At 41.6% G+C, this 12,468-nt stretch overlaps 1 protein-coding gene across 5 annotated transcripts in view; it reads left to right on the forward strand.

The window, feature by feature from the left end:
* The first annotated feature begins 1,420 nt into the window (after window positions 1-1,420).
* The window catches only part of AGXT2 (alanine--glyoxylate aminotransferase 2), a 41,481-nt gene continuing 30,433 nt past the window's right edge, over window positions 1,421-12,468 (forward strand). Inside the window, exons 1-2 of one of the 5 annotated variants that reach the window (XM_075184393.1) lie at window positions 1,421-1,572; window positions 9,513-9,586. In XM_075184393.1, coding sequence (XP_075040494.1) covers window positions 1,512-1,572; window positions 9,513-9,586 — 135 coding nt within the window. In that variant the 5' untranslated portion in view covers window positions 1,421-1,511. The remainder of the gene's footprint in view (window positions 1,573-9,512; window positions 9,587-12,468) is intronic. The other 4 variants (XM_075184418.1, XM_075184427.1, XM_075184401.1 and 1 more) reach the window with 4 other exon arrangements.

Below are 12,468 nucleotides of genomic sequence, written 5' to 3' on the forward strand. Positions count from 1 at the left end.
TATAATGGCCCCTTCTCTCACACACATACATCCATATAATGGCCCCTTCTCACACACACATACATTCATATACTGCCCCGCTAACATACACACATTAATTTATTATACTGACACAAGCATACACTTTATTAGTATACTACTACCCCCCCCCCCCCACTCACCTGGTTCATCGGCGCGCTGTGCAGTTCTTCATCTGTGCGCACATGGGACGGCACCTATGACGTGGTGCCGTCCCATGTGACACTAGGGGGTCAAATAGCTTAAACGCTTACTATTAAGGGTTAAAATCTTTGTCAAGCCTTCCAACACCATCCAATAGAACTTGTAGGGGAGGTCACTGGGTTTCCTATATAGTTGTCCTCTCCTGGTTATCCTGCCTCTTTTGCTGCACAAAATCCCTCCTTCCTCCCCTTTACAATGTTGATTTATTACACGCTGGTGACTAATGTTTTTCTCCCTCATTTAAAGATGAGGCAAAGTTAGCATGAGAGTGTTGCAGTCAGCGGCCAATGCAAGACGCTTTCGCTTATTAGCCATTGTTGTACACAGTGCTTTTCTTGTAAGAAAAAAGGTGCCGGAACGCTCCTATTTCTGCCCCCTCATTTATGTGTAGCCCTCTCTTTCTGCCCCCCGTTTTTCTGTAGCCCTCTCTTTCTGCGCCCCCTCCCCCGCTTTTTGCAGTCTGTACTTGCTTGCTATGCTTTTCTCGCTTCTCTGCTTGATCGCGGCTCCTCTCACTGGCAGAGTCGTGCCGGAGCCGGAAGCAGGACACACACTAAGATGCGGTGCTGCACTGTAGCAGCAACGTAGAGAAAAAAAAAATGTTAAAAAGTTAATTAAACTTTGATAACCCATGGAAAAAAGGTGCCAGAACGCCGTTGTTAGTGTTCTATGACAAAAAAAGCCCTGATTGTTCATATTGGCTCTTGGTGCGGGGGACCCCTTGATCTGTTTTGTGTGGACACGTCATTGTGAATCCAGAGGGGGCCTTTGTTTCTCTGACTTCAGACTAAGTGCAGGGCCATTCAGTAAGGAAAGATATACTTGGTTTAGTGGATTCCGGGCCAGTTGCCCAGTCTCTCTTTTGGTTTCATATTTTTCTTTCCGCCATTTTTCATTATAATTAAAACTGTGACCTTATTTGCCAAATTTATGTTTGTGTCTTTATGTCATAGTAGAGTGATAAGTTTAATGGATACATGAGGTCTTCAGTGCTGTAGAAAGATCCCTCAACATTTTGCAGTTTACAATTTAGGATCGTGTCTTGAAATTCCCAGAATTCCCGTTTGCGTTTGGAAGTCAGTTTATAAATATAGATACTGTGCTTCCCTGCTCTGTTACATAAAGTGTGTACTCCATGGTGGAGGGGTGTCTCCCCCTCCTTCTCCTCCTCCTCCTCCTCCCCTGTCCTCCCCTCCTCTTTCCCAATATGAGCTGCCTGTGTAAACAGGAGGGATCTCTTTCTTGGTACATGTCCCTTACTGCTGTCTGAAAAGAGAATCACTGCAACCATGAGAAGATCTTTAATTGGTGGGTGCCATAAACATTTTAAACCACATCACCTCCGTGCAGGTAAGTGGGAGTATTTGCAGCATAAAATAAAATACTGTGATTTTGTTTTTATTTAACATAGAGTGTCAGCAGGCTGACTAAGACCAACACCCTGTTTTCATTGAACCTTTTTTGTTGTGCATTATTTTATTTGTACTTTCTATACAGTGCTGACAGTTATTACAGAACATGGATGATATATAAATCACTGCATATCAACTAGTAGCAAACATTCTATCCGTAATGTAGTTTATATTGCATAAAGCAGGCTTGGAAAACCTAACGAGTAAATACTTCAATTTGGTCCTCAAAATATTGCGCTGGTAATGGGGAGATTACAGTAGAAGTGCTGAAAACTTTTTTTTTTTTTTAAAGTATCCGGAAAATGACATCAGATCGGTGTCAAGAGGTACACAGATCACATGACCCAGACAGGTACCGAAAAATCTTTCGATTTGAGGTCTCTGGGCGTATATAGGGGTATATTTAAGAAAGCACGGTAGTGCACTATCGTGCACTTACCGTGTAAATAAGGTCAGGATGTGCTCTACGCAAATTTATTAAAGGTGCATTGCAGCAGATATCATTGATATCTGCTGCTTTGCACTCCTGATCGTTTTTGCGAGCAGTCAGCATTCAACAGAATGCTGACTGCTCCTGGCCGCAATCTAACAAGTCCCGAAAAAATGCTTTTTTCGGGAACTTGTTGTGTTAATGTACGCCAGCTGAAGCTGGCGTACATCATAGGAAATGCTGGTAAAACTTGTGTTCTTCGGTATGTCCAGCTCTGCTCCGGACAGCGCATGCGCAGGGAGTGATCTTGTGATCCCTCCCTGTCACAGCCTCAAGTTCTCCGGTCGGCACATGCGCAGTAGCATGAAGAAGAGAAAGTACACTGAAGAGGAGGAGATCCGGAGCCAGCGTGACCGAAGAGCCAGTGGTGAGTATGGGGTTTTTTTATCACAGAAACAGCAGTTTTTCGGAACTGCTTCTGTGATCCATTTTTAATAAATTTGAGAAATACATCAATCCTTATCCATGCGATAAGGATTGATAAGTATTTCTCGTTTTGTCCGATACATGATAAATGTGCCCCATAGAGATGTACACATACAGATTTCTGTACAGCATATTTATATCTCCGTATATACAGCACAGGTTTGTGTATCGTTGACTTGAGCACCACTACGCCTGCAGAGTGGAGAGGCAGATGGGGCGAAGTGTTCACATAATGGCGACACAATTAGATGCTACATATTAGATGTACACATGCTAGGTATGCGGCATACACAGCACCACGTCATACGCACAATAAAACTTTGTAAATGTTTCTTATCATAGGGAAAAAACACATTTGCCATTAGGTTTCATTATACAGCAGCTATGACCTTCCATGTCACCTAACAAAACAATCAGCCAATCAACGCAATCAGCCAATCAGAAGTGGTTAGCGGTCCCTCTTTACGCCTCTTCAGGAGCAAGTAAGGATGCGGGCAACTCTACATAAGACTGGCAGGTTTTTGTGGGCATGCACAAAGCGGAATAATGCAAACGGGCGCAAACTCTGCAACAGGTTCTTTGTGTATAATTAGGATAATGTGACTTAGTGAAAGAGGAGAAGGCGCGCTTCTTTATATTGATGAAATGTGTACAAGGGAATAAAATCATTTGAGACGGCAGCCAAGGACAACTACGACCGATATGTATGTGCAAACCAAAGAAAAATGTTGTCCGGCACTCAAAAGCAAACAATCATATAATCGCTGTGTCAGCATATACATAATGGAGGATTTTGTGCACAATATAGCTATATTAGGTTAAGTTCACCTGTCAGCATCAAGGCATCTCCTGTAGGTGAGTCCCTAGCCAGTGAAACAAATATTTATATATATAGGAGGGCAAATTTAAAACCTTCAGTGAATCTCCCTTTTCTAAAGCATGCAGCACCTGGAACGAGTGGGCAACTCCCAAGCAAACTAAATAGAAAATAGTGAAAGCATTTACTATGAACGTAGTCAGGCCACATTTCTACACCATCACTATGCTATGGTGTGGAGTACGTATATACATTTGTACGCCTGATGTTCTGGAGCGAATGGTACATGTTCAAAGCTGAACTCATATTTTGCACCGAATTCGAAATATGCATGTAGCTGTGACAGGATGGACTCCTATGCCACCCTGTCTGTGTGTTGCTGTGGACCGGCCGGGCTTTCCTTGCTATCCCCTTTCTTAATCCCAAATTGCGCCCTCTCACCGCTGTAGGAGGGGCTTTTGCTGCTGCAACCACTAAGCTCCTTAGCGGCACCTAGAACCACATCTTTCTGGGTAACTCTCGCTGCTAGCGTACCCCCTTGCTGGTAAACCAGACCTCTTGTCTTCAGATCAGGGTTGCTGTGGATGGTTCCCCCTGGCTTATCACATTGGCCAGAGCTGCAGGTAGTGGGCAGAGCGTTGGCACTGGATGCAAAGTCCCAACTAGAGAACAGCTGGATAATGGATTAGATTGGTCTAATCTGCAGGTCACAGGAATTACAGCAGGTAAGTAGACATCAAGGCAGGTTCTTGAAACTGCTGTTTTATTAGCTCAAGTATCCTAATAAGGACAGTTACATACACTAGCTTAATGTACTAGGGATCTCCAGGAGTACAGATAGTATAATACTACATGGTCAAACAGCTCCTTTTTATACAGATTCTGACACAACTCCTGGCAGGGGGTAAACCAGCCCCCCTGATCCAACCAGGCACCGAAATGTCTGATATCACATCAGATGATTTGACATCAGGATATGATACATCTCTAGACGTGGAGTTAACACAATTTAACTTCAAATTTAGATTCAAATTCACAATTCTGTGATATCCTTCATTACTTGTATCCTGAGTCATTGTTCAGACAGGTCCCTGTCTCGCTAACAATACGTGACAACAGGTAACGACCTCCTGCTGGGCCTTCAGGCTAAATCAGGCTTTTGTCACTTCTGTGATGAAAAGACTTACTTAGCATTTCCTGCTTTCAGCAAAACAGACTTTCTCTGACCTCTGACTTCCTCTGAATACATTAGAAATCAATACATTTCCTATACTGACACACAATATAAAAAAATATCAGTTAATTTCTAATACAGTATCAAAAATCAGTACATTTGCAATGATATAAATTGGCACGCTGCCCTAATAATTTAAATATATTTATACAATAGGTTATTTATAAGTGATCCAGCCACAGTAGATATTTAAAAAACTCTATCTGAGCCAGATGAAACGCGTCAGGTAGTGTTTCCCAGGACTAAGCTCATTACCTTATCCTACTGCCTGCATTCCCTTACCAGAGGAATCCTTAAATCCAGTGGCCTCCGTGGTATGTTTCTATCTTCTGTCTTGCGGTGTGACTTCATCAGATATTCATCTGTGAGCAGCAGCAATCCATCTGGAACCTCATCGAATTCTCTCCAGCCGCTGTTGTAAGTGTGGGGTAGAGCTGGCACCGGAACCCGCTACATTCACTAAACACTTTTTATTGACGGAGCACCGCTAAAGTTAAGGGACTTACATACTGAGGGTCATACTTATAATGTAAACGGAACCCATCTGTACAATCTATTGAATTAGGCAGCCTAAAGGTATTTCTATTGTGATTAGTATTCCTGGACAAGGTAAATCTTTAAATGATTTCACCTTTTATATTTACAGTGCAATTTTTAGAGATTCTGTTATTAGGTGTTTTTCCATGAAATGTGTTTTATATGAGCATTTTTTTGTGACTTTATGCTTTACCTATTTTCCACCATAGCTGGAAATTAGTGGTTGTATTATTATAAAAGTATTTACATACATGTAACACAACGAGTGATTAGTGCTGTTTTCTTTTAACCCTTACCTATATGCATCCGTTGAGTGTATACGTGTCTACCTATAGATGACCCCCTATGTCTTCAATGGATATAAATATTCCAGTTCAGTGAGAATGCATAATATACCTGTTAGATAATACCTGTTACAGTGGACCGAAGCTGCTTGCTTTTTATTGTTGGTGATTTGTAAGGTGCTATAGTGCTCCACATATTGTCGGACAGTGGGGAAATCAGGACATACATTAAAAAGGGACAAGGTAGAAAAATCAAATGCGGAAGTGGAAACAGAGGGTACGGTGGGCTCTGCTCATGAGAGATTTTACAGTATGGTGGATGGTTAGACAAGTGCGGAAGCGGCACCGAGTGGAGATTGGGACAGCAGCGAGAATGTATCAGTGGGAGTAGGGTAAGCTCTAGGAAACAGATGGGTTTTCAAACAGAGTTTAAAGATTTGAAGGCTGCAGGATAGTCTGATTGGATGTGGGAGGCAATTCTATAGGTGGTAGCAGGATTGCAGAAGTCTTGTAGAATGGAGTGAGAGGTGGTTATCAGAGATGAAGTGAGATATGTCAGAGGCAGATCTTAGAGGGCATGAAGGAGAGTATTGTGGGATAAGGTGTGAGATGTATGAAGGAATGGTGTTGCTGAGGGCTGTGTAGGTGAGGGTGAGTGATCTGAATTAGATTCTGGAGGATATGGTGAGGCAGTATATGTAATTACAGAGTGGTGCGGTGGATGTAGAGCAGTGAGACAGGAAGATCGGTCTTGCCGCAGCACTTAGGACGGATTGAAGCACATGGATGAATGGATTATTGAGGAAATGCCAAATAGAAGAAGGTTCTAGTAGTCCAGAAAGGAGGTGATGAGATTTTATTGATGTCATTTTTGCTCCTCCAAACAATCAGGAGCAACTACATGCCGAAATTGAGAGCCGGCTCAAATTTGACGACACATAATGGTCATGTCTGATGGAGCTTTAAACTGATTATTAGCCAGATTAGTTTCTGAAAACCTTCCTGGACTTAGGACTCCTGGGGGTATATTTACTTAACTGCTGGTTTGAAAAAGTGGAGATGTTGCCTATAGCAACCAATCAGATTCTAGTTATCGTTTGTTTAGTACATTCTACAAAATGACAGATAGAATCTGATTGGTTGCTATAGGCAACATCTCCACTTTTCAAACCCGCAGTTTAATAAATATACCGCCTGGTGATGGAACTAAGAGGCCTGTTTACCATCAAGTGGCCATAGAACATCTCATCGCTGAGACAGCTGAGTGATACTGGCTCAGTGGCAAGTGATACTGGCTAGAAGCAGTTAGAGAACTCTAAGCACTACACCAGCCAATCTACAGCGCCTCTGCGCATGCGTGACTGCCGCCACTGTTTTACACATGTCCAGTGGTCCTGACACGGGCTTCCAGTTCCACTAGGAAAACGATAAAAAATAAAACCATAAATAAATTTATTTAAAAAATAAATACTACGAAATTAAAAAATGCTTTATTTAAATGAAGCCAGCTAGACTCCCCCTTCTGCTGCCTAGGAATTTAGGAGTTGGGCATCAGGATCCCATAGCTAACTGAAGAAAAGAGCACTTTGAGCAGAGGAAATGTTATATAATAATGGTCTGCACACCAAGCTTTATAACGGACATCGCCTCTCTATATGTTATGGACAGTGCAGACTGTCGGGTACAGAGTCCTTCCTACGTAACAGTGTACAAATATTCAGCCGGCTAAAACTTAAATTCCTCATAATTATACAGTTATGAAGCTTAATTATTAATCTGCACAGCATTTGTTAATGGTTAACACACTGTAAAGGTATTATGACCTTGTACATCTCAACAACAAAAACACTAAGATAAAGGGACATGGTGCAATAGATACAGTATTTTTGAATGAAATACATCTTTGTCCCATTAGGACTCTTCTTCCAGATGCTGTTTTTTGTTTTTTTTTTACTTTCAATATTTTAAAATTAATATTTATTTCATTTGAAAAGCAGATTATTAATGCCGCTCTTCAAAGTTTCATCTCGTTAGATAATGTTAGAAATCCTTAATTTCCAGATTTTCCAGATGGGAGGCGGAAAGGACTATTAACCTCAACATTGGTCCTCAAGTACTCAGCCCCCCCGAACTATGAGGTTATGTTTTGGGGATTGCGCTCTGTGGGTATAAGAGGCTGGATAATGGTTTATCTGTACGTGATTAAGGAACCCCTATAAATAAGACCCCTTGAGAGCACATGCAGTCTAGAATTGAGAAATCCTGGCCAAGTATGTGGAAATGTATACTTTTTCTGTATATTGTGTACAATCTATACCAATTAACCCCCTAGGTCTACAGTAATTGGCTATAAATCACAGCACAAAATCACTCTCAATCCTGATCAATGCCTGATTGGAAATATTCAGATTTGTACCGGCAGAAAATGTGTTTGGCGTTGACGGTTTTCTCCCAGTTCTGACTACGCCAGAACTTGGATCTGCCAGTGTATGTGCACCTTATTACTGAATAACTGACTACTAATCTTAATATCTATATTACAGAGAGATCTTTGTAATAAAATGCTATTTGTAAATTTTTGCAACAGGATGACCTTGTAAATCCAGATTTGATTAACAAAGTAGTGTTTACTCTAAATTTCCAACATTCTAATTTAAATGCTCATAGATGTCTTGACAGTTTTTGTTATTAAAATCAATTTATTGTTCCAAGTGTAGCTTAATTTGGTGTGTGTGTGTTTATATATACAGTGTATAAAATAGAGAGAGGGAGAGGTAGATATACACAGTGGTCAAAGTGGGTGTGTGTATGATGGTATGCCATACCGCCACTTCTCTTACTGCCGTTATTGTAAAACTATTAAATTCCATTCACTTACATTCTCCCATGGCTTGGTCTTCTTTCCCCAGCACATCCCACAGATGCTCAATTAGAGTGAGATCTGGGTATATTTAGAGGCCAGTCAACACCTTGAACTCTTTGTCATGTTCCTCAAACCATTCCTGAACAATTTTTGCAGTGTCACAGGGCATATTATCCCGCTGAAAGAGGCCACTGCCATCAGGGAATACCGTTGTCATAAAGGGGTGTACTTGGTATGTAACAATGTTTAGGTGGGTGGTATGTGTCAATGTAACATCCACATGAATGCCAGGACCCAACGTTTCCCAACAGAACATTGCCCAAGGCATCACACTGCTGCCACCAGCTCGCCTTCTTCCCTTAGTGCATCCAGGTGCCATCTCTTTCCCAGATAAATGACGCACACACATGGTCCTGTTTTGGCACTCCCATGCCCATTGCAGGTGTTTCAGTTATGGACAGGGGTCATCATGGGCATGCTGACCAGTCTGCGGCTATGAAGCCCAATACGTAGCAAACTGCGATGCACTGTGTGTACTAACATCTTTCTATTGAAGTCAGCATTAACTTTTTTCAGCAATTTGTGCTACAGTAGCTCTTCTGTGGGATTGGACCAGACAGGCTAGCCTTCGTTCCCCACGTGCATCAATGAGCCTTGGATGTCCATGTCGCCGGTTCACCGGTTGTCCATCCTTGGACCACTTTTGGGAGATACTAACCACTGCTTACGGTGAATACCACACAAGACCTGTCGTTTTGGAGATGCTCTGACCCAGTCGTCTAGCCATCACAATTTGGCCCTGGTCAAAGTCGCTCATATCCTTAAGCTTACCCATTTTTCCTGCTTCCAACACATCAACTTCAAGAACTGACTGTTTACTTGCTGCCTAATATATTCCATCCCTTGACAGGTTTCATTGTAACAAGATAATTTATGTTATTCACTACACTTGTCACTGTTTGTAATGCTGTGGCTGATTGGTGTATATCTATACAGTGGTAGAAGTGTAAATTTGGAAGTGGCGGTATGGAAAATGTAAGTGAATGGAATGTGATAGTTTTACAATGGAGGCAGTAGGAGAGGTGATGATATAGCATAGCACCATATACCAGCCTACTTTTACCACTCTGTAGATAGATAGATAGATAGATAGATAGATAGATACACATATACACACACACACATAATTTAATTGAGTTTAAATATAACACTGATTATAGACAATAGTTTCTTGCAGGTTTTTGTCAAATAATGAGCAACCGAGAATGCCCCCCTGTGACTTCATACCAGAAAAATATGAGGTAAGTCAATTAGTGGATTAATTTTAACTATTTAAAACTATGAAACAATATTTCAGTGTATCGTTGAGTTCAAATCAAACGAGAGACATTTCATACCATGAACAATGTATGCAGACTGTTTTTGAATTGTACACGAGTTGTAGAATGCTACGTAGCTATTGGCGGAGATTGTGCTCTCAGAACATTCAATTATATCAGGTATAAACAAGGCTATGACTACTGTGGATAGCTGTATAACCATACATATACTGTTGAAATGTAATTGAGCTTGAAAAGTAAAATTAAACATAGATTTCACATTAAACTTTCAGTAATAAAACCGGTTCTTTCATCATCTGCTCATGAAAATAACTTTGAACAAAGCATATGTTAAACCAGTTTCATCCATGTATATACTGTCTTACACCGGCACAGTTATTGATCTACAGTACAAGTCAATATACTAGATAATTTTCTACTGTACAGAATGCTAGTTAATTTTGCAGTTGACTTGCAAATTAGGAGGAGAGAGAACTGGAGGTGGAGGAGGGAGGGACAGAGTGAACTGTAGAGGGAAGAGGGAGGAGGAGAGAGAACTGCAGGGAGAAGAAAAGGGGGGAAAATTAACTATAGTGGGGGCAGAGAGAACTACTGAGGAGAAGGGGAAGAGTTAACTGCAGTGGGTAAGAGGGAAGAGAGAACTGAGTGAGAGAAGACAGGGAACTGCAGAAGGAGGAGGAGGAGAGAACTGAACATGGGAGAAGAGAGAGGAGAGAGAACCTCATGGGGAGAGAAAGGGGAGAGAGAATAGAGAATAGGGAAGCTGTAGGAAAAGGAAGTGGGAACTCCGAGTTATATGTTTCTATAATATAACACATGTGTAAATTGCAGGACCTCAAGAGTTCAGGCTGGGTTGCCGAGATGAAGATCTAGACTTGTCCTTCTTAAACAAACTGGATGTCAGCCTAGGCCTATTTGCAACATATCCAAACAGGGAATAATAATGTTTTGACTAGAGAAAACACACACAGTGCTACAAGTGCTGGGCACTTCATGGTGATTTGTTGAAGGAGTGCCTAGGGTAACTTGAATAGATTCAGCCTTGCTAAACTGCAAGTCTGAAGTGAGTTATCATCATCATTTATTTATATAGCGCCAGCAAATTCCGTAGCGCTTTACAATTGGGAACAAACATTAATAAGACAATACTGGGTAATACATACAGACAGAGAGGTAAGAGAACCCTGCTCTAAAGCTGAGTCAACCTGGCAGAATTAGAAATTTGCGTAAATTGGAGGAACAATCTGTCACTGACTGTGTGTATGGTGTGTATACTAGAGTTGGGCGGGCTCGGTTCCCCGAGAACCGAACCCACCCGAACTTAGGCTATCCGAGTACCGAGCCGAGCAGGCTCGGTACTCTCCCGCCCGCTCGGAATCCAAATCGAGGCCGAACGTCATCGTGACGTAGTCGGATCTCGGGGCTCGGTTCTCACGATACTTGGAAACTATAAATACCCGCCTCCACAGAAATCCATCGCCATTTGACAGAGGAAGAGAGCAGGGTGTAGTCACAGGCTGATTAGAGCAGGGACAGACAATACAATTCTGATTCCAATTCTGCTAACAATCGATAGAGAAGTGAGGAGGATAGAGGATTTGCATTAATATTTCTGGCTGTCAAAAGTACTATCTGTCAGCAGATTGAAAAAAATAATTTGTAGCACTCCAAAGTGCTTTTGGGGTGTCCCCCATTCTTTTGCATTAATATTTCTGGCTGTCAAAAGTACTATCTGTCAGCAGTATCTAAAACAATTTGTAGCACTACAAGTGCGTTGGGATCAGAATGGATTCAAAGCAGTCCACATATGAGCAAAATCAGCAACCAGGTTCTGTCACCAGTCCTTTTGGTAGTGTTCCCAGTACGTCATCTGGGAAAGGCCATGTCAAATTACACAGTCTTTTGAAATCAGTCAAAAAAACACACACCAAAAAAAAAAATTACCGTGTTGAAGCGCAAAAGAAGTGTAACTGAGGAAAAGTTAAGTGCCGAAAAAAAAAATTGCCAACATGCCATTCTATACACGCAGTGGCAAAGAGAGAATGAGGCCTTCACCTTTGTCTATTAGTGGCAGATCAAAAAATGTTACCGAGCCTACAAGTGGTGCAAAACTACTGTTACGGGTCAAAGCCAAGCTGCAAGATAACAGTAAGGCATTAGAGGATAATGTTTGCTCTGAATCACAAAGTGGGGGAGAGTCCATCCAACAGTGGGATGTCTAATCGTGAGCATTCTGTTAGTGTACCCATAAAGAGGGACCCTTTCAGCAGTTCTGCTGATGTGTACCTGAACCGCCCGAGTGTAGCCGGTGATACACAAATTGAGGATGCCACTTTGGAAATAGAAGAGGATGAGGGGGAGATTTGTGTAGGTGACAAGGGCGCTAATGAGGATATTGATGATTATGATGCAGACAGATACCAAATTGCCTTTCTCAATTTCTATTTATATTCTAGATTATATAACGGCTGAATAGTTTTCTATTTTACTCCTAGTGGAGAGGGGATCTGATACAGAGAGATACCAAACTGCCTTTGTCCATTTCTTTGTATATTCGAATTTCTAGTTCTACAGTCTATGCAGGCTGCTTTTGTTCTATTTTACTACAAGTGGATGGGGGGGGGGGAAATGATGTAGACAGAAACCAAACTGTCTTTGTCCATTTCTTTGTATATTGGAATTTCTAGTTCTACAGTCTATGCAGGCTGCTTTTTTTCTATTTTACTACAAGTGGATGGGGGGGGGGGGGCTGATGCAGACAGATACCAAACTGCCTTTGTCCATTTCTTTGTATATTGGAATTTCTAGTTCTATAGTCTATGCAGGCTGCTTTTTTTTCTATT

The sequence above is a fragment of the Mixophyes fleayi genome, chromosome 1 (assembly GCF_038048845.1).
Source record: "Mixophyes fleayi isolate aMixFle1 chromosome 1, aMixFle1.hap1, whole genome shotgun sequence".
NCBI classification, from domain to species: Eukaryota; Metazoa; Chordata; class Amphibia; order Anura; family Limnodynastidae; genus Mixophyes; species Mixophyes fleayi.